This window comes from Erinaceus europaeus, chromosome 16, assembly GCF_950295315.1.
Source record: "Erinaceus europaeus chromosome 16, mEriEur2.1, whole genome shotgun sequence".
NCBI lineage: Eukaryota > Metazoa > Chordata > Mammalia > Eulipotyphla > Erinaceidae > Erinaceus > Erinaceus europaeus.
The window spans coordinates 80,288,378-80,315,940 of NC_080177.1; the positions used below are offsets into that span (position 1 = coordinate 80,288,378).

Below are 27,563 nucleotides of genomic sequence, written 5' to 3' on the forward strand. Positions count from 1 at the left end.
TATTTTTAAAAAGCCCAAGTCTTCAAGTCCTACTGCTTTCTCTATGAAAACTTCTGTAAGCCACCCCACCCCACGGCTTCTGAAGGCTGACCTGCCTGCCCTCATTCCCTCTGACAGTGACTGTCACCATCGTGTCCAGGATTGCAACTACCCCTTCAGCATGGATGCTTCTTCCCAGATGTCCATCCAGCACACGGCTCCCTATCTTCCCTCTATGGCTCGGCCATGAAGTCAGGTATGCGTCGACCAGGGCTACAACCTCACCAGTTGTCTGTGTACTGTTGAGCTCTTGGTTTTAAATCCTTCTTACAAGTCCTTCCAAAGACTCCCTCACTACCTCTCTCTGTTGGGGCTCCCTTTCCCCTCGTCCTGCTAGGTCACGGTAATCTTCCATTACAAGAGAAGAAGGGACTTAAAAGTCATTTGCCTCTTGCATGAGAGACCTCCCCTCACCTGCCCTTCCTCCTCAAGTTCCTGCAGTACCTGGCACGCTTTTATTATCCCATTAAATTCATGAGGCAGACTACAGAGCTCTTCTCCCAGTCAGACCAGGAGTCCCTACAGGTCAAGAACTGTGTCCATCCCCCTGTGAATGTCCAGAACTCAGCATAGAGCTTCTCTTGGGGGTGGGAGGAGGCACAAAAGTTTAAGTCAGGTCAAGATCCCCACACCTGAGTGACAGTAGATAGGAGGGAGGAGGAGCAGGGCAGACACCCTTTTTTCTGCACCACTGCCCTTCCCTTCTTTCCCTTGCTACTCACAGAATTCTTTCTCATTGAGCCCAACTGACTGGCTACAGAAGTTATGAGATATATATCCCATGGACTACTACTCTGCTATCAAAAATGATGATATGTCCTTTGGGTCAAAGTGGATGGAACTAGAGGTGATTATGCCTAGTGAAATAAGTTACAGAGATGAAAGACGACTACCAGATAGTTTCATTCATATGTGGAATCTAGAGAATTGATTCACATGAACTTGCCAAACACACAAAAAAATCCGAACAAAACAGAGGCAAGCAAACTGTCTCTAAGACTTGTGAGAACGCTGGTGGTTCTCTTTGGGAGGTGGGAGCGTGGGGACACAGAACTCTGTTGGTGGGTGGGTTGTGGAGCTATCCATTGTCATCTTATAATCTTGTAACCTACTATTAGTAACAAATACAAAAATAAAAGAAAGGACTGATGCTCAACTTCCCAGTCCCCACCTGCAGGGGGAAGCTTCACAAGTGGTGAAGCAGTGCTGCAGGTGTCTTTTTTTTCCCCCTCTGAATTTCTCTCTTTCCTATCAAATAAAAGGAAAAAACAATGGTCACTGGGAATGGTAGATTCATCAAGCAGGCATCAAGAGTCAGCAGTAACCTTGTTGGCAAAATAATAATAATAGTAATAGTAATAATTTCATGGGAGGATCTGAGAGGGCTTGAAATCCAAGGCCTCTGGAGACTTACCAGTCACCTCCCTATAGAAACACAGCTAGTTCTTTCTTTCTTCCAGACCTCCCCCCAGTCCCCCCACTCAGCCCCCTTGTTTGTTTGATAAGTTAGTTGTGGGTTCATCTCATGTGTCTTTTGATCACACATCAAGCCTCAAGGTCGCACAATTACTAAGCATAGTTCAAACTTCTCACTCTCGTCAAAACCAAAGCCAGGCACATCTGAGCTTAAAATGAAAAACAGGTTTAGGAAGACTATTTTTAAAACTTTTCCCATTTCTGTATTGTACCTAAAAGAGGCCTTTAAAAAACCATTCTTCCCTAAGGACACAATGGTATTAAAAACCATTCATGAACTTCTCAGCTTGTATTTTCTATAAAAATTCCTTCAGCCTGTGTTTTGAGAGCAAGACATCAATCCTGACTTCCCCCACTAGCAGAGGGGCCCATCTGTGCTCCTGGCCCCTGGTCCCTTCAATTGCTGGCCCAGGGCTCAGCCAGGCAATGTGCTTTCCCTGCGCCCCAGGCCTGCACGAAGCTGAGGCTCCATGGCGCTCAAAGGTGGGGTTCCCATAGGAACAAGTGAGGTAGAACCTGAAATCTTTTTTTTTTAAAATATTTATTTTATTTATTTATTCCCTTTTGTTGCCCTTGTTTTATTGTTGTAGTTATTATTATTGTTGTTGTTGGATAGGACAGAGAGAAATGGAGAGAGGAGGGGAAGACAGAGAGGGGAGAGAAAGACAGACACCTGCAGACCTGCTTCACCGCCTGTGAAGCGACTCCCCTGCAGGTGGGGAGCTGGGGTTCGAACCGGGATCCTTATGCCGGTCCTTGCGCTTTGCGCCACCTGCGCTTAACCCGCAACGCTACAGCCCGACTCCCAGAACCTGAAATCTTATCTCAGTAGGGCCAATATGTAAGTGCCAAGCAGACTCCTGCACTGTCAGTCAGTAGCTCCCAGGGAACAGTGGGTGGGAAGCATCCCTGAACTAGAATTTCTTCTTCCTCCTCTTCCTTCTCCTCTTCCTTCTCCTTCTCCTTCTTCCAAAGTTGGGGGTCTCATAGTGTATGATTTTACCACATCCAAGTCAATATTTATTTTTTCTTTCAGACAGACAGAGAATTATAGGGCCAGAAGGTGACCCACCCGGTTAAGCACACACAGTACAGTGCACAAGGGTCCAGGTTCAAGGCCCCAGTTACCACCTGTAGTGGGGAAGCTTCATGAATGGTGAAACAGGGCTTCAGGTGTCTGTCGGCCTCTCTCCCTCTCTATCTCCCCTCCCCTCCCCTCTAAGTTTCTCTCTGTCGCTATGCAGTAACATACAAATATAAAGAGAGGTACCACAGTATTAGGGTGGTGGCACTCCATGTCACGCAGGCCCTACTCAGTGAGCTCTCTCTGCAACCCTGCTTTCCTGTGTACTGCAGCATGTGTGCTCAACCAGGTGTGCCACCACCCGGCCCCAACCCTGCTTTTCTTAACCATTGACTTCGTTTAGTCCTTTACTTTATGAGAGAGGTGAGATAAAGAGACTGGAGTACTGTTTAGTTAAAGTTGTTTAACTGTTGTGCCCATGGTTGTGTCCATGCACGGCTACCCTCCCGCCTCCCCAAGGCATGCCAGCCTGGTCTCTAATATTGAGCACGACTCCCAGATCTAGAAGTTGTAAAAACATACCACCTTGCCTTCCTCCCCCACTTCGAATACATACTGATATCCCACACCCATTTTGCATGGGAAAACAGGCAACTTTTTTTTCATAGTCTAATCACAAATGGCACAAAGGCAGACTGTACTGAATATGCCTTCTCAGAATCCACTGCTGCTCCTCTTATCAGAGGCAAGATACAGTGCTCTCTTCCTCAGACATGGAAGCAAGAAATTCCATGCGAGTCAAACCAGACCCATGCCCAGAAAATGGTCCAAGTGTTCACAGGACTGTGGGACTGTGGGATGCCCCAGACCAGCAATGGCGACCCTGGGGACAAACACTGTTCTCCCTTTGATGTGACGTACAGTGGGGTTGCCAGGATGCTGCTTTCATTGGCCTCTGGATGCAGAACCACTGCGAGCTGTGCTCAGGGTCCTGATGCCAACCCCAGATATACACCCTAGGGGCCTGCTAATTGGCACTGAGGTAGCTGTGCTCAGGCCTCTGTGTGGCACTGGCATATATGACATTCAGGACTCTCCCTCAGGGAACAGGGTGCTTCCTTCACTGTTGTAGGAGCCCAAACATCTCCAAGCAACCCTGACTTCCCTTCCCCCCTGCTTTAGAATGGGAAGTATCTGTCCTAGACTAATTCAGCCTCTTCCGTGTCATCTCTTGTCACTCTTACCCCCTCCCCTTCTTCCTTCCAAACCCACCCTAATCTTGACATACTGAACTATGGGTGCATACTTTGAGGAAAGGTTTTCTGCCTTTTAGTGGTCAAATCTTACCACCTTTCAAAAATCCAGTTGTTATCACTTCTTCCAGAAGGTCTTCTCCAATGTCTCCACATTTAGTTAGCAAACTCTTCTCTATGCTTCGAACTTCTTTGTTCTTCTCACTGCTGGTCTAGCACTGACCACACAGTCTGGGAGTATTGTCTGTAGCCTAATATCCTCCTCAGGACGTGCTTCACTGGGCAGAGACAAGCTCTAAAAGCTGAATTCCCAGATCTTTTTTTTATTGTTGTTGTAATTATTGTTGTTGTTGATAATGTCATCATTGGATAGGACAGAGTGAAATGGAGAGAGGAGAGAAAGACAGAGAAGGGGAGAGAAAAATAGACACCTGCAGACCTGCTTTACTGCCTGTGAAGCGATTCCCTTGCAGGTGGTAAGCTGGGGGTTTGAACTAGGATCCTTATGCCGGTCCTTGCACTTTGTGCCATGTGCCCTTAACCCGCTGCACTACCGCCCGACCTCCCAATTCCCAGACCTTAACCCAGTTCTTGGTGTAATGTGCACACTCAACAGGTATGGAATTAACATTCAGTGCACGTTCAGGGATTGACAAATGGACAGAAGGATGGATGGATGGATGGATGGATGGATGGATGGATGGATGGATGGATGGATGGATGGTGGATGGATGTTCCCACTAGCTGACATAAGGTGTTCAAACTCGTGAACACCCACAGTGCTGGTCACTGACAGGTACGTACATTTTGACCTCGTGTTAGGTCTGCCTCAGCTAACACACCGGCTCCTCGGCTCCTGCACGGGACTGGCTTTGACCATGAGAGTGTCTAATCCCATTGTCCAGAGCTCCTTGGGTTTCTCAAGAAGCCAAAAAAAAAAAAAAAAAAGTACCCAGCTCCTATTTTCTCAGAAGAGAAGAGCATCACAAACTGTACTTCCTCCCACCACTCCCCATGCCTGTCATCTGCCCATCTCCTTTCCTGCCACCCAGGACTCTCCTTCCAAAACAGCCATTTCTGAGACCCAAGTGCTCGAAGTCCCCAGACACTTCTGGAATTGTCTATTGCCTGGTATGGAAAAGCTAGAGGTAAGCCATTCTCAAAGAAAAGGGAAGATAGAGAGAGGGTAAGGGAGATTTTTGGGCAGAGCGTGGGACAAAGCCACAGCCCCATAGTTTCTGGAGAAGAGTCATGTTCCAGCCTGTGCTCTACTTCCTGCCTTCCCATTCTCCCAGCCTCCCTCAGCATCTGCTACAGCAGGGGCCCTGCTTCCCCTGCTCACATTCTCACCTCCCACCACCAGTGGGTGCCGCTGAGTTGATGGCCTGCACCATGTCAGTGGTGAGAGCATCCAGTAGGCTGGTGATGAACTCCATCTTCTTCCCTTCTGGACAACCTGAAAGATGAAGTGAGAGTTGGTTGCAGAAAACAAATAATTAATAACTTCCTCAGTACCCCCCACACACACACACACAATGTCTCCAAGTTTGTCTCATACAACCACACCAACTTTGGGAGTAATGTTACTGCGATGGTAATTCTCACAGTCTTCCACAGTTCCACTACCCATGGTCCACAAAGGACCAGTGGACAAGACGGATAGTCATGCTCAGGCATTGTAGTAGAAGTGAGGCACACACAAGAAATTTAAAAAATGAATAAATAAAAATAATAGTAAAGTAAAAAAGAAATGAGGCACGCAATAGTGAACAGTGCACAAGGGTCTTAGCCTCACGAAGTTCACAGAACACTGCAAGACAAAGTTAACAGCCAGGAAGTCACAGTAGAGATGTTACTCTGGGGGGCTGGGAGGGGGACACGTGGAGTGTGACCACAAGGACCAGCACAAGGATCGGGGTTTGAGCCCCCGCCCCCCACCTGCAGAGGGGAAGCTTCACAAGTGGTGAAGCAGGTCTGCAGGAGTCTATCTTTCTTTCTCCCTCTCTCCCCCTCCTCTCTCAATTTCTCTCTGTCCTATCCAATAAATTGGAAAAAATGGCCACCAGGAGCAGTGGATTTGCAGTGCTGGCACCAAGCCCCAGTCATATAACCCTGGAGGAAAAAAATAAAATAAAATAAAAATGTTAATCTCAAGGCAAGAACCCAGTGCTGACAAGGAATAAGAGACAGAGTCCCCAAGGCCCTAGGTCAAAGGTGACTTAGGAAGAGCTACCATTTATCTTGACTCAAATAGACCTGTTCACTACCTGCCTTGGACAGGCAGCTCTTGATAGCTTCAAGAACCTCTTCCTTTCCTTTACCATCTCTTTTTCATTTAGCTTCAATCACTGTCAAGATCTGTTTTAGAAAAAGCTCCTCTCAAGTCTTCTGATTCTCTTCTCCTACAGAGTATTATTCCAACACAACCCCAAGCACCAAAAAACTGTCTCCCAGACCTTCCATTTCCAAATCTTTATGCAGCCATGGGACTGAGTGTTGTTGATGAAACCTCAGCCACATAACTGGATAGATATTATCTTGGTCACTTTATGACCAACAGTATTTCCTCTCCACAACACTGACTTTCGTATCTTCTCTACCCAAACCCTGCAGCCTTGAAGTCAGCCTTGGCTAAGTTCTCAGAGAAACCATAGACTTGGAGGTAGGTTCTTCCAGTCCCCACAGCACCATCAATTTTCCTTCCAAATGCCTGCTATCACTCCACGTGCACGTGCCTTCATTTATCTGCACGTGGCCTCCCCAACTCTGTAAGTGGGTCTGGATCATGAGATCAGACCCAGCGCTTGGCTCTAGAATCTCAAAGCACACTTCCCGAGGACTTGGCTAGAAGGGGCACCAGTGTGGTGACAGTGTTATTGAAGAACCTCACTTGGAGCCCCCTGACTTTCAGGCCCTCTCTGTTGTCCACTCCTCTCACTCCGGATTCCTGCTGGGGAACGGGATGGTTACACAGCTGCCACCAGCACTGATCCAAGTTTGTGTTGAGCAAAGACTAATGTTCTAAGCCACGGACCTCAAGTCACTAGTTGAGAACATCAGAACTAAAAAAACACAGCACTACAACCACTGCGACTTGTAGTCATACCTGGCACCCCGGGAACAGTGATGAGGCCAGAGGGATATTGCCACAGCTTTGCAGAGCTGGTGACAGACACTGCCCACACCCCTTGAGATGGCTGTCATCCCTTCACAGTCCTGGGGGAAGGGGTTCAGAGTTCCTAGAACATTTGTTTCAATCACTTTCAGCTGCATAAAGAACTATAGATAATGAAGGAGGCCCAGTAATTAACAAATGATGCTTTCTTGTAGCTCAGAGAAAAAAACAAACTATAGATCAAAGAGATCCTAACCTAACCCTAAAGTGACTACGTTTTATTTTATTACTGTTTTATTGAGTGAGAGAGACAAGAGCACACATCTGTCCTCTTATGTGGTGCCACATCAAATCCAGGGCCTCATGCCCCTGCCATAGACTAAAATATAAATTTTCAGAGCTGTGTGGTGGCGCACCTGGTTAAGCACACACATTACAGTGTGCAAGGACCCAGGTTCAAGTCCCTGATTCCCACCTGTAGGGAGAAAGCTTGACGAGTGGTGAAATAGAGCTGCAGGTGTCTCTCTGTCTCTCTCCCTCTTTATGTCCTCCTTCTCTCTCAATTTCTCTGTTTCTATCCAATCATAAATAAAAAATATTTTTAAAAAATTTAAATTTAACACAAAATATTGTATTTATGTATTAATGAGAGAGCATGACTCTGACACTCTGGGCCACATGCTTGAGAATCCAATGCTTTATCCACTGTGCCGCTTCCTGACCCACACTGACTATATCTCAAAGGTGAGAAAGTAGGACTAGGGAGATACGAAGTGATTAAGGGCACAGGGCTAACTGAGAGCAAGTCAGAGTGCATGTGACTCCCAGGGTTCCTGGCTCCATCTTCCTGTGGTGCTCCTGCCCAGCCTCCCTCCTCCCCCTTCCAGATGGGGCAAGGGATCCAGAGGAGGGAGTTGCTTCTGCACAATGAGGGGAGGAGAAACAGAAGGAGGACAAGACAGCAACAAGGGGCAGCACGGTCACCCACCTGGAAGCTCCCTGTCCTTGAAGGGGTCGTCCACTTCGGCACTCTTGGCTCTAGCATCACTCTCACAGCTGGGCATCACATAGCTGGAAAGAGAGAGATGGGAGGTGGGGAGGGATTGGAAACTGGGTCACCCAGAGCCCTTACTATCTAGCAGCAGTCTGTGCGGTCATTAAGCCTGGATGTCCTGGGACTGGCAGCAAAACATCATCTGTGCTGTCTTATCCCAGCACCAACAGGCTCTTTGAGATAATTTCACTATACCTATGACTCACCTGATGCCAGCTTCTCTCTGTACAAAGAATCTTTTTTTTTAAAAAAAAAATTTTTTTTATTGCCACCAGGGTTATCACTTGGGGCTTGATGGCTGCATAATGAATCCACCATCCTAGCAACTGTTTTCCCCCTTTCTTTCACTTGATAGAGACAGAGAGAAATTGGGGGTGGGGGTGAGAGTGAGGGAGAGAGAAAGAGAAAAGCAGCACTGCTTCACCACTCATGAAGCTTCCCCTGCACATGTGGACCCAGAGTTCAAATCACACATCCTAGCTCATGGTAACATATGCACTCAATCAGGTGCTCTACCAGCTGACCCCGAAAGAATCTTTTTTGATCCATAGAATTCAACCGGCCAAGAATCTTCTCACATCTGTGCTGGGACAGCCCTGTGAGCAGAGTCCAGGGCCTAGCGTCTTCCCACAGACGCCTCATCTGCTCACAGGCAGACACATGCTCTGGGACAGCCCTGTGAGCAGAGTCCAGGGCCTAGCGTCTCCCCACAGACGCCTCATCTGCTCACAGGCAGACACATGCTCTGGGACAGCCCTGTGAGCAGAGTCCAGGGCCCAGCGTCTCCCCACAGACGCCTCATCTGCTCACAGGCAGACACATGCTCTGGGACAGCCCTGTGAGCAGAGTCCAGGGCCTAGCGTCTTCCCACAGACGCCTCATCTGCTCACAGGCAGACACATGCTCTGGGACAGCCCTGTGAGCAGAGTCCAGGGCCCAGCGTCTTCCCACAGACGCCTCATCTGCTCACAGGCAGACACATGCTCTGGGACAGCCCTGTGAGCAGAGTCCAGGGCCCAGCGTCTTCCCACAGACGCCTCATCTGCTCACAGGCAGACACATGCTCTGGGACAGCCCTGTGAGCAGAGTCCAGGGCCTAGCGTCTTCCCACAGACGCCTCATCTGCTCACAGGCAGACACATGCTCTGGGACAGCCCTGTGAGCAGAGTCCAGGGCCTAGCGTCTTCCCACAGACGCCTCATCTGCTCACAGGCAGACACATGCTCTGGGACAGCCCTGTGAGCAGAGTCCAGGGCCTAGCGTCTTCCCACAGACGCCTCATCTGCTCACAGGCAGACACATGCTCTGGGACAGCCCTGTGAGCAGAGTCCAGGGCCCAGCGTCTTCCCACAGACGCCTCATCTGCTCACAGGCAGACACATGCTCTGGGACAGCCCTGTGAGCAGAGTCCAGGGCCCAGCGTCTTCCCACAGACGCCTCATCTGCTCACAGGCAGACACATGCTCTGGGACAGCCCTGTGAGCAGAGTCCAGGGCCTAGCGTCTTCCCACAGACGCCTCATCTGCTCACAGGCAGACACATGCTCTGGGACAGCCCTGTGAGCAGAGTCCAGGGCCTAGCGTCTTCCCACAGACGCCTCATCTGCTCACAGGCAGACACATGCTCTGGGACAGCCCTGTGAGCAGAGTCCAGGGCCTAGCGTCTTCCCACAGACGCCTCATCTGCTCACAGGCAGACACATGCTCTGGGACAGCCCTGTGAGCAGAGTCCAGGGCCCAGCGTCTTCCCACAGACGCCTCATCTGCTCACAGGCAGACACATGCTCTGGGACAGCCCTGTGAGCAGAGTCCAGGGCCCAGCGTCTTCCCACAGACGCCTCATCTGCTCACAGGCAGACACATGCTCTGGGACAGCCCTGTGAGCAGAGTCCAGGGCCTAGCGTCTTCCCACAGACGCCTCATCTGCTCACAGGCAGACACATGCTCTGGGACAGCCCTGTGAGCAGAGTCCAGGGCCTAGCGTCTTCCCACAGACGCCTCATCTGCTCACAGGCAGACACATGCTCTGGGACAGCCCTGTGAGCAGAGTCCAGGGCCTAGCGTCTTCCCACAGACGCCTCATCTGCTCACAGGCAGACACATGCTCTGGGACAGCCCTGTGAGCAGAGTCCAGGGCCTAGCGTCTCCCCACAGACGCCTCATCTGCTCACAGGCAGACACATGCTCTGGGACAGCCCTGTGAGCAGAGTCCAGGGCCCAGCGTCTTCCCACAGACGCCTCATCTGCTCACAGGCAGACACATGCTCTGGGACAGCCCTGTGAGCAGAGTCCAGGGCCCAGCGTCTTCCCACAGACGCCTCATCTGCTCACAGGCAGACACATGCTCTCTCATTCCCCAGCGAGCCTGGAGACATGAGGTGCTGAGCTGACGGGAAGCTGCTTCTTCCATTCAGGTCCACTTGCAGGGCTTGGTGGGTTCTGGGGGCTTACCGCGTGGATGTCCCGGGCAGTGGGCGTCCCGTGTCTACCAACACACACCAGCAGTAGCCAGTGGACTGGTGGCACTGCACTGGCTTATAGAGGCCCCCAGGGGCACACTCGGGGATGACAATGCCCTCTCGGGGATTCTGCTGGGCCTCCTCCAGGGCACTCTGACGCTCCTGGTCACACGAGTGGACTTTCTCTGCAAGAGAAGATGCAACACAGGACGACTGTCACTCTTCCCTTCTGTGCCAGGGCCAAACCTGGCCTCAGCCTGAGCCAGACGAGGCCTTGGCTGCTAAGCCTTCTCCTGGGCCTCCTTCACTGCCAGGATCACCAGCGTTCATGCCAAGAGGGTTCCATAGGCACAGCAAAGGCGCCGGTGACTCCAGGCTTCTGACCACAGCCAAGTCCTGCCCCAGGGGCAGACTTTCCTGACAGTGTTCAGCGAGGCTTCCACTGGTGCAGTGTCTACCACCTTCCCATGCAGGAGCCTGACCTCCTTGTGAGCCAAGTGGCCAGTATAGAAATGCCTCTCCCCCGTCCAGACATAGCAGAATATAAAGTCTGGCCACCAGACATGGGAGGTAACATGTCCCGTGCTCAGGAGGAGTAGAAACAAAGCCTAACCCGCTCCCTCCATCCCTCAAGGTGTCTGCACTCAGTGGCCCCAGGAAGCCTGAAAGAGTGTCTGAAAGAGTCGGGCCCAGTTTCCTCAGAGTTAAGCCTGGACCGAGGCAGTGTGTGGTGTCCGGGTGAGGCCTTGCTGTCTCGGGCGGGTGTGTGTGTGTGTGTGTGAGTGTGTGTGTGTGTGTGTGTGTGTGTGTGTGTCTCAGACCTGTCTGACCCCTTATCTGAAGATCTGACCAACCAGTGAACTGCCTGGCTTTCCTTTCTTGTGTTGTTGCTGTTGTTCTGATCATTATTAAAAAAATAAATGGTAAAGTCAAAAAGTCAAAATGGGCTGGGGAAATAGCATAACGATTATGCTAAAAGACTTTCATGCCCCAGGCTTCAAAAATCCTGGGTTTAAACCCCAGCACCACTATAAGCCAGAGCTGAGCAGTGCTCTGGCAAAAAAAAAAAAAAAAGTAGGGGTGGGGGACAGGTGGTGGCGCACCTGGTTAAGCACTCACATTACAGTGCACAAGGACCCAGGTTCAAGCCTCTGTTCCCCACCTGCAGGGGGAAAGCTTCACAAGTGGGGAAGCAGGGCTGCAGGTGTCTCTCTGTCTCTTTCTATCTATCTCCCACTCTTCTCTCAATTTCTTTCTGTCTCTAGCCAATATTAAATAAATACATATATGTTATGCATGTACAAACTATTGGATTTACTGTGGAATATAAAACATTAATTCCCCAATAAAGAAATTTAAACAAAAAGAATTAGGGAAAAGAAAAAATTTACATATTAAAAAGAAAAGAATAAACAACACTGTGTTTCTTTTCTTGCTATAAAGTTATTTTGGGGGAAAAGAAGTCCAAAAGCCACAAATGTGCAATACCACGTCTCCTAGACTTGTGTCTGCCATGCACAAACTCACATGTGAATCCATATGCTCACAACTACCTCCTGTCTTTTTATAAGAAAAGGGATCTGAAACTATTATTTTTATCTATGTATCTGTCTATTTCCTTACTGTAATACTTTTCCTTGAAATGAATATTATTCCAAATGTCCTCCCCCTTGAAGAAGATGCCAGGAACATAGTCTTGGGCACAACAGGAAATTCTGACAGTATGTTACAAAAAAAAAAAGAAAAGAAAACTTAAGCAACGCCTGCTACTGCTACTCAGTGACCAACAACACAATGATCAAGACAACGGAGACTCAGCTCTCCTGGAAAGGAGCCCAGTCTTTGGGAATAACAACACTGCTCAAGACACATGTGCACATAGCACAGATATTCCAGTGCACGCTAGGTGTACACAGAGGCTCAGGGCAACTGCAAACTACTGAGACAGAAGCCAACTGAGTGGAAAGGAGTTTTTGTTTCTCATCTGGGGACAATGCTGGAGAGCAATTATTCAGGGAGCCAGTCTCTAGGCAGGAGCAGGGGACTAGCTCCTTAGGGGGTTAGGGATAGCTGTGCCCCAGGAAGCCGCAGAAACAGCACATGCACTATCACATTATAACTTCCGAATTGAGAAAGCAAAAAAAAGTTATTTTTGCTTTCATACTGAAGGTACAGGAAGGCTCAACAGGATCTTCCTAGCAAGAGGAGCAGCCGTTTAAAAGATCTGGGAGGCACTTTAGCTTCTACCCCAGGAGCCCCAGTGATGGTTTAGGAGACATCAGGTGACGGGGAGGAGGGAGGTGCTGGTGAAATGGGGCACGGGCTTGAGCACTGTCTGAGATGAAGTCTGGCACCTTCCAGGGGATCATGCAAGAGTCTTTCAACACCCCCCCAACCCCAACATGGTAGCCTTATTTCCCTACCTCTTATTTCATGCTGTGAAAAAGACTGCAGAGCAGCAAGCTACAAAGAAAAACAACCTTTTCACTGGCACCATGTCCAAGTCATAACCTCTGACAGAGGCTTTAAATTAAGATCCTCAGGACTAACCTGCTAAAACCATAAATCAAACCAAAAGAGCAGGGGGAAATCTTCCCTAGGGGGAGAGCAAAGGATAGAGCTGAGGTCACATCCTAGGGAATCCTGAAACTGCTGAGACCTGGAGAAGAACGTGCTGGGAGGCAGGAACTCAAGAGCTGGGTGCTGTAGACAGATATCTGGACACCCTGGAAGGCTGCTGTGAAACGTGTACCAATTTCCATAGATGCTGCACTAAGTTCTGTGGAGAGTAAAAACCAAATAATGAAGCACATTAATTTAGGGAGAATGGGGTTGGTATCATAGGGTTAGAAGGCTAAAAGAAATAACAGCACCAACAACAATGGAAAAAAAGATGGCCTTCAGGAACAGTGAATTTGTAGTGCAAGCACCTAGCCCCAGCGATAACCCTGGAGGGGGGGGGGATGGGAATGAAGGCTAAAAGAAGGGTCTGTTCACCTAAAACTTTTTATTTTCTTGCTTATTACTTTATGACAATCCTTGCAATTCCAAATTTCTCTCTAAGAGGAAGACAGGAACTGCTAATAATAGTATGAACGATATGCCATGAATTGTACACCATTATGTTTTGGGGTAGTTTGTTACACAGCAACAGGAAACTGAAACTTAGTCCTGATTAAATTTTTATTAATTTCCTCTTAAGTATTTTTTGCTGTGCTCTCAGATACTTTAGTTAGTCAGTCAACCAGTCAATCAATCAATCAACCATTCTTTGTACCAGAGCACTGATTAACTCAGGTCTAGGTGGTGCAAGGGGACTGAACCTAAGACTTTGGAGCCTGAGGTGTGAGAGTCTCTTTGCATAACAATTATGCTATCTTCCTCCCGCTTTAATGATTCTTGTATTGATTCCAACTCACCCCCTAAGGTCAAGCAAATACTACCCAGTTTGTAGCTGGGGGCAAAAAAAAAAAAGTTCATTCTGGTTTAGTTGTGAATTTTAAGACTTGGGGCCACTGTCACCTCTGTCCTTCTCAGCCAACCTGAGTCTTTAAGACTCAGACAATGAGTCTTAAATTTCACAACTCTTAAGTTTTCCCCAGATTCCAAGAAGTCACTTTCCAGAATGCAAGAGAGGTCTATTTCATGGGTTTCTTCTCAAGCTTCTGTTCAGAGAGGAGGTCCCCCAAAGAGGGAATGAAGGTCTCTCCCTTACCAATTACACGTAGCACCAGAGAAAAATAGGGCTGAGGTGGGGCAAGAGGGCAGGACAGAGAACAGGAGAGAACCAGACAACCCTAAGCCTTGTCTGCAGGCCCACAATACAGGTCCCTGTGTCCCAGCCAAGGCAGGATAAGCAGGAAGACCAGCTCTGTGTGTTCTAACACCCGTCTCCATGCCTCTCCATGACTGGTGGCGATTAAGACCAAAGGAGAGCCCGGACACACTAAATCCTCAGCTAATCCCTAGTCTTGATTGTAGCCCAGAGTTGATCCCTTTGTCCTGAGAACCTTCTCTCCTGTATCATCTTTTTTTCTTCTTTATTATTTGTTTGAAAGTAATGACGGCCAACAAACATAAACACCAGAAGACTGGAGTTTCAGATCCTTGGCCTGGTCTTTCTGACTGCTGCCTTCCAGAGGAGAGACTGATGAAGAGTGAGGTGGACGGGAAGGCCGAACTGCTAGCCCCAGCCGCCTTCTGAGAATGACATCAGCAGGTGTTTTGAGCCAGTGATGGGGGTGGTGGGATGGGGTGGGGAGGGAAAGCAGGCGGAGAAAGAAGGTGATAGAAACCAACAGAAGTCAAAATGTTCCAGAGAAATGTATAACACAAGATGTATTAGATAAGTAGCCACCTAGAGGTGTTTTGTTTTGTTTTGTTTTGTTTTGTTTTGTTTTGTTGCCTCCAGTGTCATCGCTGGGGCTCAGTGCCTGCACTATCAATCCACTGCTCCTGGAGGCCATTCTTTCCATTTTTTTTTTTTGTTGCCCTTGTTGTTGTTGCTGTTGTGACTGTTGTTATTGCTGTTGTTGTTGGATAAGGCAGAGAGAAATGGAGGGAGATGGGGAAGACAGAGAGAGGGAGAGAAAGATAGACACCTGCAGACCTGCTTCACCACTTATGAAGCAACCACCCTGCAGGAGGGGAGCCAGAGGCTTGAACCAGGATCCTTACGTTGGTGCTTGTGCTTTGTGCCATGAGCACTTAACCCGCTGTGCTACCTCCCAGCCCCCAAGAGATGATGATGATGATGATGATGATGATGATGATGATGATGATGATGATTTTGCCTCCAGGGTTATTGCTGGGGCTCAGTGCCTGCACTACGAATCCACTGCTCCTGGAGGCCATTTTCCCCATTTTGTTGCCCTTGTTGTTACTCTTGTTGTTGTCATTATTATTGTTATCACTGCTGCTGTTGTTGCTGGATAGGACAGAGAGAAATGGAGAGAGGAGGGGAAGACATAGAGAGGGAGAGAAAGATAGATACTTGCAGACCTGCTTCACCACCCGTGAAGTGACCCCCCTGCAGGTGGGGAGCCGGGGCCTCGAACCGGGATCCTTATACTGGTCCTTACACTTTACCTGCTGTGCTACTGCCCGACCCCCGACCCCCCAAGAGGTTATTTTAAAGACACAGCTCATGTAATAATCATGAGGACTGATGAGTCTGCTATCTTTAGGAATATGGGAAGGCTAAAAGTCCAAATAAGAGATATGGTGCAGTCTCAAGTCCAAAGTCAATAGGCCAGGCCAGCAGGCTAGATTTCCATGTTCCAGTCATGAAACAGAATTCCCTCTTTTTCAGGAAATCTCTCCCTGTGTCTTTAAGGCCTTCAACTGATTGGATGGCACTGACTCACACTATAGAGGGTGACCTACTTGACTTTATTGTTTTTTTTGTTTATTAATTTTTATTGGGGGATTAATGTTTTATAGTCGACAGTAAATACAATAGTTTGTACATGTATAATATTTCCCAGTTTTCAACTTAGCAATACAACCCCCACTGGGTCCTCTGCCATCATGAAAAGTACTGAGAGCAACCCAGATACTTGCCTTAATTTAAAGTTAGCTGGTAACAGTAACCATACCTAACAAGTGCCTTCAAAGCAACATCTACACCTCTATTTTTTTTTATTGACTTAGCATTGGTTTACAAAGTTGTATGATTTTAGAGGTATAATTTTGGTCTGGGGAAACAGCATTAATGATTATGAAAAAGACTTCCATGCTTGAGGCACCAAGGATCCCAGGTTCAATCCCCAGCACCACCATAAACCAGAGCTGAGCAGTGCTCTGGTCTCTATCTCTCTGTATCTCTCTCATTAAAATAAAATAAATAAATAATTAAAAAATAGAGGTATAGTTTCACACCTCTACATGTGTGTACAACTCACCACCTCCACCACTTAGACTACTGTTTGACCAAACTGGGCTCCGTAGCTCTGCTAAACCGATGTATAAAATTAACCATCACAAGGTCCGTAGGAAAAAGAGAACAAGAAAAAAGCCCATCCTGACAGAAAAACCAAGAATCATGGACCACCGAAACAGGTACTGGGGAGATGTCTGAGCGACTGAGAGAATCTTCTCAGAGGAAGACAAGTCGCTCTCCCATAGCAGAGGCTCACTTGGTAATCAAGGCAGCTGCTTGGTCCCTCCTGATCCTCCTGACCCAGAGCTGCTGACCCTACAGGCAGGAGGAGTGGGAAGCTCAAAGAGCTAAGGACAGGGGCCTCAGAGGGAATACAGACCCTGGCCCAGAGGTCTTACCATAGTTTTAAGGTCTCTTCCATTGCAGTGCCCCCGAGGGCCTCCTCTTTGTAGAGTCAGAAACTGAAGGATTGGCTTCAGTTTTGGCTCCTTGACAAATGAGACCATAAACTCTGGAGAACAAGGGTCTTGGCCATTCTTGGCCTCCAGTTCCTTATTTTAAAAAGACCCATGGACTCTCAGGTATAAAGGGTACTTAGTAAGTATTTAATCCAAGAGCGCCTCTACTGAATCCCCACAGCAGTGCTACCCTCACACAGAACTCTCTTCTAACCTCTCACTTCAGAGACGGGGCCACTCGGTGCTCCGCTAAATGCTCAATGGTGGGAACAAGACCACAGACACTGAATAAGAATCCTCTCTCTGACTCCTCCTGGGACATACTCTTCTCAACCCTCAGATTAAACAGTTTTCTTCGTGTGTGTGTGTGTGTGTGTGTGTGTGTGTGTGTGTGTGTGTGTGTGTGTGTGTTGGCAAATCAATAAAAGACTATCTGCCTGAGAAAGTAAGAGAGGCTTATCAAAGGAATTGTCCCATAGAGCCAAGAATATTAAGAGAAAACCCAGCATTGTGTCGCCTACAACTACCCTGAAATCCTTTCACATAGCTCACACCCACCCAGCCTCTTATCAAAAATGAATGCAATGCTAAACGATAACCCAAAATAACAAGCCGTGTGTTAAAAAACAACCTTTCCCAAATCAAAACATGAAATTTTAGAGGCGTAAGAAATTGTGTGGTTCCTGCCTCAGTGCTCCCTGGGCCAGAAGTGAGCGTGTGCTGAAGGGGTGGGGGCACATTCAGGATGGCTGAGCCCCAAGACGGGGCAGGCAGGGACAGCTTGGAGGCAACGGTCTCCCTATTTTGTGGGGGGCGTGGAGACTGATACTCCAAGAACAGGGGGTGCTCCTGGAGACCGTCATCTTTGGATGTAATTAATGACACCTCACCAAGTAGGCCCTTTGAGTTTATGAAGCCACATGGGGTTGTAGCGCCTATGGTTTCCAGCCAAGGATGTCAAACAGCTGTTTTCCTTACTTGTGGACTCTGCACTTCTTCACAGGATGAACCAAGTGGCTCCCAGAGGAGCATTTTTCCTTTTTTTCTAAGCACTAAGTACTGAGCTAGAGCTTTCCTGCTCCCACACGCTGCCCATTATGCTCAGCACTGAGCTGCCACTTGACCAGCACCAGCTCCCAGAGCTCTTGGGATCTCTCAAAAAGGCTTGGGGAGTAAAAGCTATTCATAGCCCCTTGACCCTGGACAAGACCCAGAACTAGTCTTGACCCACTTTCCTCCTTAAGCATGAGGTGAGGCTACTAGATCATCTGCCCCCTCCCTTCCCACTCTCACAGCCCAGAGTTTGCAGCCAGTCAGGACCAGCTGGGCTTCCTCATGGGCTATGGGACTGAACCCAAATCCAGCCCCCCGTGACCCAGTGGAATCCAACTTGCAGGAAGAAGGGCTGAATGAGGCACAAGGCTGCCCAGGCCTTCCCAGCATCCCCTCCCGCCCTGGGCCCCTCCACCAGCATGCTGTGCCGTCAACCTACTGCGGGGTTCCTCCCCACTTCCAGAACAAAGCAATGCCCACACCACCTTCCGTCACTGGCCACAGGCAACTATTCCCAGGAGCATCTGCCTTGGGTTCTATAAACAGGGTGTGCTGGTGGGGGAAGTGTCCTAGTGAGGAAATGTGGGAAATTACAAGCCACCCAGCCTGCCTAAATATTTTCTTTCTGTGGAACCTAAAGTGGCCACACATGGTGCATTGTTGTCCAAAGTGGCGACCTCTTCCTTACATCAGAGACAGAAGCTGAGTTCCTAGGGCATGAAGAACACGATATATAAACCCTAGAAAATATTTCCTGCAGGACAGCTCGTCCCCATGGGGCAGAAACACACGTTTTTCCCTTCCTCCCCCAGCCCCCAAAGCATCACTGACTGACATTCAGATTTTAGAAAAGGCTCCAACTTTTTTTTTTTTTGCCTCCAGGGTTATCACTGGGGCTCAATGCTGGCACTATTAATACACTGCTCCTGGCTGTCATTTTATTCCATTTTATTGGATAGAACAGAAAGAAATAATTGAGAGGGGAAGGGGAGATAGAGAGGGAGAGAGATAGAGAGACACCTGTAGACCTGTGTTTCCACCTGCAGGTGGGGAAGTTGGGGGCTCGTACCGGAATCCTTGGGCAAGTCCTTGCATTTAGTACTATGTGCACTTAACTGGGTGTACCAATGCCTGGCCCCTGAAAGGCTCCATCTCTACCCTGCTCATGCCATGAAGTGAGTTCATGTCTCCCTTCCACCATAAAGAATCAGTGTTTTTTTAGTGGCAGCTACTAAGAAGTGACACCCTGTGTTCTTTCTAGTTTATCTCAGTCATATGGTTAACCCCAACCTGACAAGCTCTGTCCTTTAACAACAACAAATTAATAAAAATTAAGGCAAGGGAGAAAGGCGGAAGTGCAGCAGGTTAAACGCATGTGGCACAAAGTGCAAGGACCAAGGTAAGGATCCTGGTTCAAGCCCCCCGGCTCCCCACCTGCAGGGGAGTCACTTCACAGGTGGTGAAGCAGGTCTGCAGGTGTCTGTCTCTCCCCCTCTCTGTCTTCCCCTCCTCTCTCTTCATTTCTCTCTGTCCTACCTACCAATGATGACAACAATAATAACTACAACAATAAAACAACAAGGGCAACAAAAGGGAATAAATAAATAAACAAATATTTAAAAATTCAGGCAAAAAGGAAAAAGAGGTGAAAAGGAAAAGATAGAAGATACATATTGTTTTTTTTCTTAATTTGCCAAAATGAAGGATTGCAACTTCACTTCCATCCCCTCAAACACAAATGCTGTATGTGTGCTTGAGTTTCTAAGTGATCTCTCTCTGTCCTGCCTGCTTCCAAAATCATATTGCAAAAGCAGAATGAAAGCTCTCGGACCAAAGCAGAGCCTGTAGCTGACTTCTAGCAAACTGGAAGGAACCAACTACAAAACCTCAGCAGGACCTTTGAGTTCAGTTCTTAGCAGCAGAGTCCAAAGGGAAAACATTGAGACACATGGTTTTGCTATCAGCACCAAAAGGCAAACAAACTGGCCTACAGAAACAAACGTGCTGGGCAGGCAAGTCCCAGAGGCCAGCTCATGCCCCTGCCAACCCACCCCCTCCACCTCTGTGTTCCAAGCAGGCCACGTGGGATGAAGGTACAAGACCATCAGGAAAGCTAATTTTAAAACTGAGCAAAAATGGCCCGTGAGACTAGGCTCTCTGGGGCCTCCAAATGTGCTGATGGCGTCTCTCTGCAAAGGACAAGCTTGAGGAAGGCATGGTTGCCATGAAGAAAGCCACGGTGCTGACCACCCATCCTGAGCCCTGTCTACAAGCTGCAGCTGACCGAGACACCTGCGTGCATAAGACAGATGGGCAGACATCCAGAAGACCAGCCAGAGAAATAAACATCAAGGTTTGTTTTTTCGTATAGAGCTTTTCAAGGCTCACAAGCCCAGACCCATCCACGGCTGCTAACATTAGTGGATTACTCATTCTTCTTTCCAACTACGTCATGTGTGAGATTCCAGGTGGCTATGGGGCATTTGCTTACAAAGGCTACCGCTGGGTTCTCTGAGAGCTGTTTATTTTTCCAGGTCTTGGGTCATTACATCACCCTGTGCGTTTGGTGCAGACCAAGAGTGCTAGTTAAGGGGTCTCGGGGGAGGGGGTAATCCAGCCAGATGGTGCAGTTACTTCAGTGAACCCCCAAAACCCAATGTAGCAGCTATCCATGGCATAGGTGGTGAGTTAGGCAACTATTCTCACGTATGAGGAGAGACGCATTCGTTTGCATGACAAAACCTAAAAGAAATGTATCTCCACCTTATGTTCCTGATGATGGTTCTGTCTCTGCTGCAGAGTTCCCATGAGCCGCTACAGTCACTGGTTTGCTAGGCAAATGGGTAGGGGAAGAAAGGCCTAGTACCTATGACCTTAAGCCAGAGAACGGGATGCATCAGAGAGAAAGGAAGTCAAGTGAGCCCATCCAAGGTGACTGCAGTGAACCGAGACGTGAGCACAGAGCTTATAATAAATCAAGGCTCACCTATTATTTCCTCAAGAAGCAGTATTTGCCCTGAGCTGAAAGCACAGAATTCTGTTCTAGAGTAACAAAAGAAGACTTATTAAGTCATCACTGTATGATTTTTTAAATTTTTAATCTTTTTCTTTTTTAATTATTATTTTCTATTATCTTATGATTTATTGGGTAGAGACAGGCAGAAATTGAGAGAAAGGGGGAGACAAAGAGGGAGCGAGACACCTGTAGCCCTGCTTCACCACTTGTGAAGCTTTCCCCATGAAGGTGCAGTCTGTTTTTTTGTTGTTGTGTTGATGTTGTTTGTTTGTTTGTAAACCAGAGTACTGCTCAGCTCTGGCTTATGGTGGTGTGGGGGATTGAACCTGGGACCTCAGGGTCCGCTGTACGATTTATAAAGGCTACATTTCCAATATCTACATCTACTAAAATGACAAGCAGTGGAGTCTGGGCAAAAGAATGTGATTAGTTTCATTTATGTCATTTCCTTCACTGTTTTACTCTCCTATATAAGAGATATTTTGAAAAATTATAGGTGTATTAAGCAATGTCTTAGTTTCTAGACACAGACACAGAAAACTTAGCAGGAACTCTTATTTCCTATCAAAGTAGAAGTCTCTAGCCAATAGTTGTGCATGAGAGGCCTGTGCTCAAGTTCTAGGGTGTCAGCTATGATCCAGGATGCAGGTAGAGCTCCTGGTGCAACAGAGGCAGGGATCAACAAGAAGACCAAAGAGGCAAACTTGTCAACATGGAACCTGGCATAGACTCCAGAGACAACATTGACCATGATGCGCTCAGGACAAAACTTTCAAAGCAAGCACCCAAATCACCAGGAGGAGAGAAGAAGACAGAAGTCCGCAGGCACATGTGTCAGGTTATTGCAAAACTTCAGCTGCCCAGTGGAACCCTTCCAACATCAACAGTCCCCAGGCCAGAAAACAAACCTGGCGTCACAGGGTCTGAGTGTGAAAGAAGGATGTTTGGGGGGTGTAAAAGAAACTGGGATGGCCTATTTTTTTTTTTTTGCCTCTAAGAGAGATGGTTTCTCAAAGCTCACTTGAGACTCCCAAGAGATGTGGGCCGAAGTTCGCCTGAACTGACTCCTCTCTCAGATTGTAATGAGAAACAGCCTTGGGGAGCCTGGCCCAAAGGTTCCAGTCCACACCAGAAGAAGCTCTCCAGACATGAGTCATGACGAAGGTCTATCTGCCTTCTCATCAAACCAAAGGTGCTAACATGAGAGGAGGCTAGCACAGTACAGAAAGGTGTTCTACCAAGGGCAGCCCTGTTGCTTCTTTTCAAACCTTTATGGGCAGCAACTATGCACCATGTGTTTCATGCATACTTCAGAAAAATCAGTCTTCAGAAAAATCCTGCAAGGCACTAAAAACCTTGTTCTACATATAAGGAAATCTAAGCTCAGGGAAGTTAATAGATTTTTCCACCGTGTTCTTTAACCCCTAAATAGGAAGTCAACAGTGGAAGTCAGGTGTGTAGGTTGGTCTGATGTCAAAGTCTAGGGTTTTGCTGTTGCTTAGCTTGTCTCGTCTGCATACCAGAGGTTCTTTAACCCACTGCCTGTAAAAGGCAAGCCACAGGCTGCTCCCTTGGCAACCCATTCAAGAGAGCATGAATCAGAAAAGAGTGCCAGAGCCTGACAAAGGCCCCTGAGAAATGATGAAAAGCCATATGGGCTACCAAGAAAGCTCTATGACAACACAGCCTTCCCTGAATATCAGGAACATCCTAGAATGCTCTCCTTCTACTTCCACCTGGTATAAAAGAGGGCTCAGAAAAATATGGCCAAGATACTTGTATACACAGGCTCCCTCTCCAAATACTCCTATTCCAGTCCTACCAACACACCTTCCTCTGTAAAGGGCCAGGAAGTAAATATTATGGGTTCTGTGGGCCAGACAGAACTGTTACAACTATTCAACTCTACTTGTATTTTCAGCACAGAAAGTAGACAATGCATATTTTTTTTTAATGGGTGCATCTGTGTTCCAAGAAAACTTGCAAAAACAGACAGTTGGCTGTTTGCCAATCCCTGCTATTTGTCTTTGTAAAAGACACTTTGTCTTTTACAGAGACCTATGTTAAGAAGAGATACTAGAGCCAGCAAGGCAGTTTGCTTGGATAGTGCATCTGCTTTGCCATGGTTCAAGCCCTGCCCCACTGCACTGGAGACGCTTTGGTGTTGTGACATCTTCCCCACTCCTTACAGACATAACTGGGGCCACCCACCCAGGGAAAACATGAAAGAAGGTGGCTTTCCTTGCTGGAAGCCATTTCTCAAAGTGTCACTATTTATCCCATAGGACATCATAGAGAGGAAGTAGGAATGGAAAGCAGATAAGCTTGAATGAAGGAAAGCAAACATCACCAAGTGACTTGGCAACGCCATCTCACTGTGCCCAGAGAATATAGCTCAAGAAGACAGACACTCAGTTCCCAAGGATGAGAAGTTCTCTCTAGCCCCACCATGCAGTAGCTGCAAGCAGAACAAATTCTTTCCCCTTTGCTGGTCACTTACTTCCTCTTCATCTGTAAGTTGAGGACAATGATATTTATGACACATGAGTATGGAAAACATGAGAAAACACGCGGACCTAACAAACAAGCTCTGATGACAGTGATTATTCTGAGTTTGCTTTGTAATGACAGTCATCATCTTTTATTAGTCCTTCGTCAAAGCAATCAAACCTATTGAGCTAGACCCTATCACAGTAAATGTAATAGGCAGGCAATAAAGGCCTTGGCCTCACTGAATTTATAACTGACATAGAGAAAATAACCACTAACAAGTGAAAAAATAAATTCATAGAAGCCACTGTTCAATGTCAGATGAGTGTTCCAGGCCAAAGATGCAATATAATTTCAGAGAGCTCTCACTTTGACCCCTGCCATGTAGTCACAGAATGAGAATTAAACATTGTGCTGGGGCTCAGCAAACCTGCTGGAGGCTCAGGAAATGCGGGGACTATTTGTAAATGTCACTTGCAGGTAAGACGGGCATCCAGTTTTTTTTTTTTTTTTTTTTTTTTACTTATATTTACCAAACAGTAAGTGGGGAATGGAAGAAGGATATAGGAAGAAACTTCCTAACAGATGTTTCTCTTTAGGGTGTTAATCACAAATTCTTTCTTGACTGAGTAATTCTCACTCTAAGCAGTCTCATTAAGATTTCCACTTCCCTACTAATAAAGAGGATAATAGTAAATACACTTACTTACAGCTGATCATGCAGTTAGAATTTTGTCACTCAGAGGCCTCTGTCAGCTATCATCCATATGCTGACTCAGCTGACTTATAATCACAGCCCTTTGAGAAGAGTCATGACCACAGGTTGCTGCTCAGGGGGATTGTCTGGCTAGACTGGGTCACTTAGTAAGTGATGGAGAGAGAACAGAAAACCAAGGCCCCGGATTCTAGTGTTTGTACTCTTACACAAGCCCTGCTTTGTTAAACTCTAGCCCATAGGCGTCCACATGGCCTTTCTGCATCCCACCCTCCCAGACCTTCCCTGGCATTTATCAGACAGGGGATAGCATACACAGAGACACTAGCTACTCCTGGTCACAGAGAAAAGTCCCTCAGTTCTTTGGGGCCTCTCCTCTCAGTCTAAATCACTCTTTGCTCACACCACCACCTTCAGGTCAGAGCAGGTACATGGAGAAACTTAAAATGTGTCCAAGGACAGTCATAATCAAGGACCTTTTGTGCCTAAGGATCATATGAAACACTGTCTGCTAGTTCTGAGGATTATGTAGTTTGTTCGCACACACACACACAAGATAAAATAGTTAAATTCAGGAACCAGGTATGAACTGTGCAAATGGCATTTCTCACAATGACGTCTTTGGCTGAAGGAAGGACACAGGTTGGGTTTGCTAGTGCATTTACCTGCTGGTGGACATCTGGTCTTTATGGATGCTAAATGAACTTCATTGACTTTGGTTTTCATCAGTGTTAAAGGGGATCCACAAATAAGCCCTATGAAAGAAACCCTCTAAGTGACAAAATGAGTCTGATCACCCTTCAAAAATATGTGCCATTATTACAAGAGATCCAGCCAATATCTGAACCCGAACACTCACAAGATCTTCATGAGCATAAGAGCAAAAAAAAAAAAAAAAAAAAAAGACAAAATATCATTATTATGAGAAAGTACATAGAGCCTTAAAAAAAAATACAGGAAAACAAGTGCCTTGAGGCTTGCAGCTTTTTTTTTTTCCTTTTCTTTCCTTTCTTTCTTTTTTCTTCTTCTCTTTTTTTAAATTTTTTATAAAAAGCACTACTCAGCTCTGGCTTATGGTAGTGCTGGGGACTGAACCTGTGACTTTGGAGCTTCAGGCATGAGAGTCTCTTTGCATAACCATTATGCCATCTAACCCCCACCCTAACTTCTCTATGCTCAGCCATTTTTCTTTAAAAAATTCTTTGGCACAGTACATAAAAAGTTAATTAAGACCAGGAAAATAGCACCAGACTTTTATGCCTGAAGCCACAGAGCACTCAGGCTCATTTCCTGGGACCATAATAAGTCAGAGCCCAGCAGTGCCCTAGTGAAAAGAGGAGGGGAGGGGGGGAGGGGGAAGGGGAGGAGGAAACATAGGAGGAGAGCATATTAACATATACAGCCAAAAGAAGTATTTCTTTAGCTAAAAGCATCAACTACTCATGAAAGACAATGCCTAGGGTAATTATTAAATAAAAGTAAATTTGGAAGAGATTGACCCATCCAATGTGCTCCTCTTACAGCATAGAAATTGAAGACAGCAAAAGCTAACGGATCTACTCAAGCAGTGAGAGTTGCTGGTCACAGAGCAAACACGGGGCAAGCCAGGATTGGACCAGATCCTCATTTAGTCCAAGAGTGATAATTTACCTGAGTTTCTTATATTCGTGTTGTTCATTTTGGAGTCCTTGATGACCAAGTGCTTGATCCATAGAGTGGGAGCTGTGATTTCTGAAGGGAAAAAAAAAAAAAAGCAGAGGGAGAGAGAAAATAAAGTTTGGACGTACAAAGGATGTAGCTCGGCATGTAAACTTCAGGTTGTATTGTAGCTTTGTTAGAGGCTCGAGGTTCAAGGTGTGAGCTGGTGCCTTCATTCTATGTCTCGAGCCTCTTTCTACCCTTTGCTGCTTCAATCTAGAAGTTCCTCTCCCCATCAGCTCATAGGAGCCAACCAAGGCCTCCTGTGCAGGAAGGCAGAGTGGTCAGAGACCCTGCAGCACAGAGCCATTCCATCCAGGAATAAAAATATTGTCCCAGGAGGTGAAGAACATGGGCCAAGCCAAGTCTCTCTCAGCTGCTTCCCTGGAAGAAGATTTCAAGGGGATAAATCAACAAACAGATGCCAAACAAACCACAGAGGCCAATCAAGAGGAAATGAACGAGCCACAGCAGAGTTTAGCTTTCTGACACTCTACAAGGGAAAGTAATGGGCTGGATCTGTGCTTCAGCTCCTTTCTAGTGGTTTCTCCTTGAGCAGAAGCTGAATCCCTCTACCCAGAGAGCTCTGGGGTGCCACAAGGCTTTCTAGGTCACCCAATGGCCAGGGGTTATGGGAATACCAGATGGCCCTCAACACACTGGAGTGTGGGTACTGGACAGCTGACTTGGTTTCCAATCAACTGTGGTCTGAGATGCTCCAGTGCTTCAGGACCTTTGAAATATTTGAGCTACTAGGCAAGAATCAACCCAAGTTCTGTCAGATGACCAGCTGCAAAAGATATCTCAGATCCTCTCTACAGAGCAGAGTCTAGAGTGAATAGCCCCCAAACCATCTGAACCACCCAGGGCATCGTTTATTTGTATTCCTCTAGTTCACAGTCCCGTCCCATGATCTGGGTCTTACTTCACTCAGCTGGAAGTTGCTCACGGGAGGCTGCCTATGGCGTCAAGAGATGAATCTGGTTATCAGGCTTTCTACAAACTGCACTCTACAGAGTTTCCTGTTCCTTCTCATGGGAAAGAGGAGTACTTAGCAAAGCGCACTGAGGGATGCAGACCCTGAACAGTTCAAACCTGAATCAAGGCCAACCTTCTGCCCACCAGCCTCCCCATCCTTTCCTGTCTACTACTCACAGCTCTAGGAATGTGAGCCCTTGTTTTGCAACCAGATACTGCTATTTCTCTTGACCTACAATTTCTCCTCTCATTCATACCTTGACTCGGCTCTGAGAGTCTCTGTAACTTGGCTAAACTGGCTCCACTAACCCTTCTTGTTCCTGCTACTTTTCTCATCAGACTCTGCCCTTATCCTATTCTATGACAGCCTCCCTGCTTGGAATGCCCTGAGTTCTCTTTTTCATTGTCAACAATCAGTTCAAGCCCCATCTGTTCACTGGATCATTTTCTTTCTTTCTTTCTTTTTTTTTCTGCCTCCAGGGTTATTGCTGGAGCTTGGTGCCAACCCTACAAACCCACTACCCCTGGTGACCATTTTTTCCTCCCCCCCCCATTTTATTGAATAGGGCAGAGAGAAATTGACAAGAGAGGGGGAGAGAGAGAGGGAGAGCGAAAGATAGACACCTGCAGACATGCTTCACCACTTGTGAGGTGGCCCCTACGGGTGAAGAGCAGGGGCTTGTTTCCAGGTCCTTGCCCAGGCCTTACACATAGGACTATGAAGCACCGCCCTGCTCCCTGAATCATTTTCCACAACACTGTGGTTTCTTTTTTCCATGAATGTCTATTGTGACAAAAATTGAGACAATCTGACTAACATGTAAAGCACACCAAAATAATAGGGCTGCCTTGATC

At 47.3% G+C, this 27,563-nt stretch overlaps 1 protein-coding gene across 6 annotated transcripts in view; it reads right to left on the reverse strand.

Annotated features, from left to right (window-relative positions):
- Nucleotides 1-27,563, reverse strand: part of SMOC1 (SPARC related modular calcium binding 1) — a 178,763-nt gene that overhangs the window by 16,262 nt on the left and 134,938 nt on the right. For all 6 annotated transcript variants that reach the window (XM_016193496.2, XM_016193494.2, XM_060175559.1 and 3 more), the window contains 4 exons: nucleotides 25,683-25,763; nucleotides 10,412-10,604; nucleotides 7,896-7,978; nucleotides 5,143-5,248 (listed from right to left, as the gene is read on the reverse strand). In XM_016193496.2, coding sequence (XP_016048982.1) covers nucleotides 5,143-5,248; nucleotides 7,896-7,978; nucleotides 10,412-10,604; nucleotides 25,683-25,763 — 463 coding nt within the window. The remainder of the gene's footprint in view (nucleotides 1-5,142; nucleotides 5,249-7,895; nucleotides 7,979-10,411; nucleotides 10,605-25,682; nucleotides 25,764-27,563) is intronic.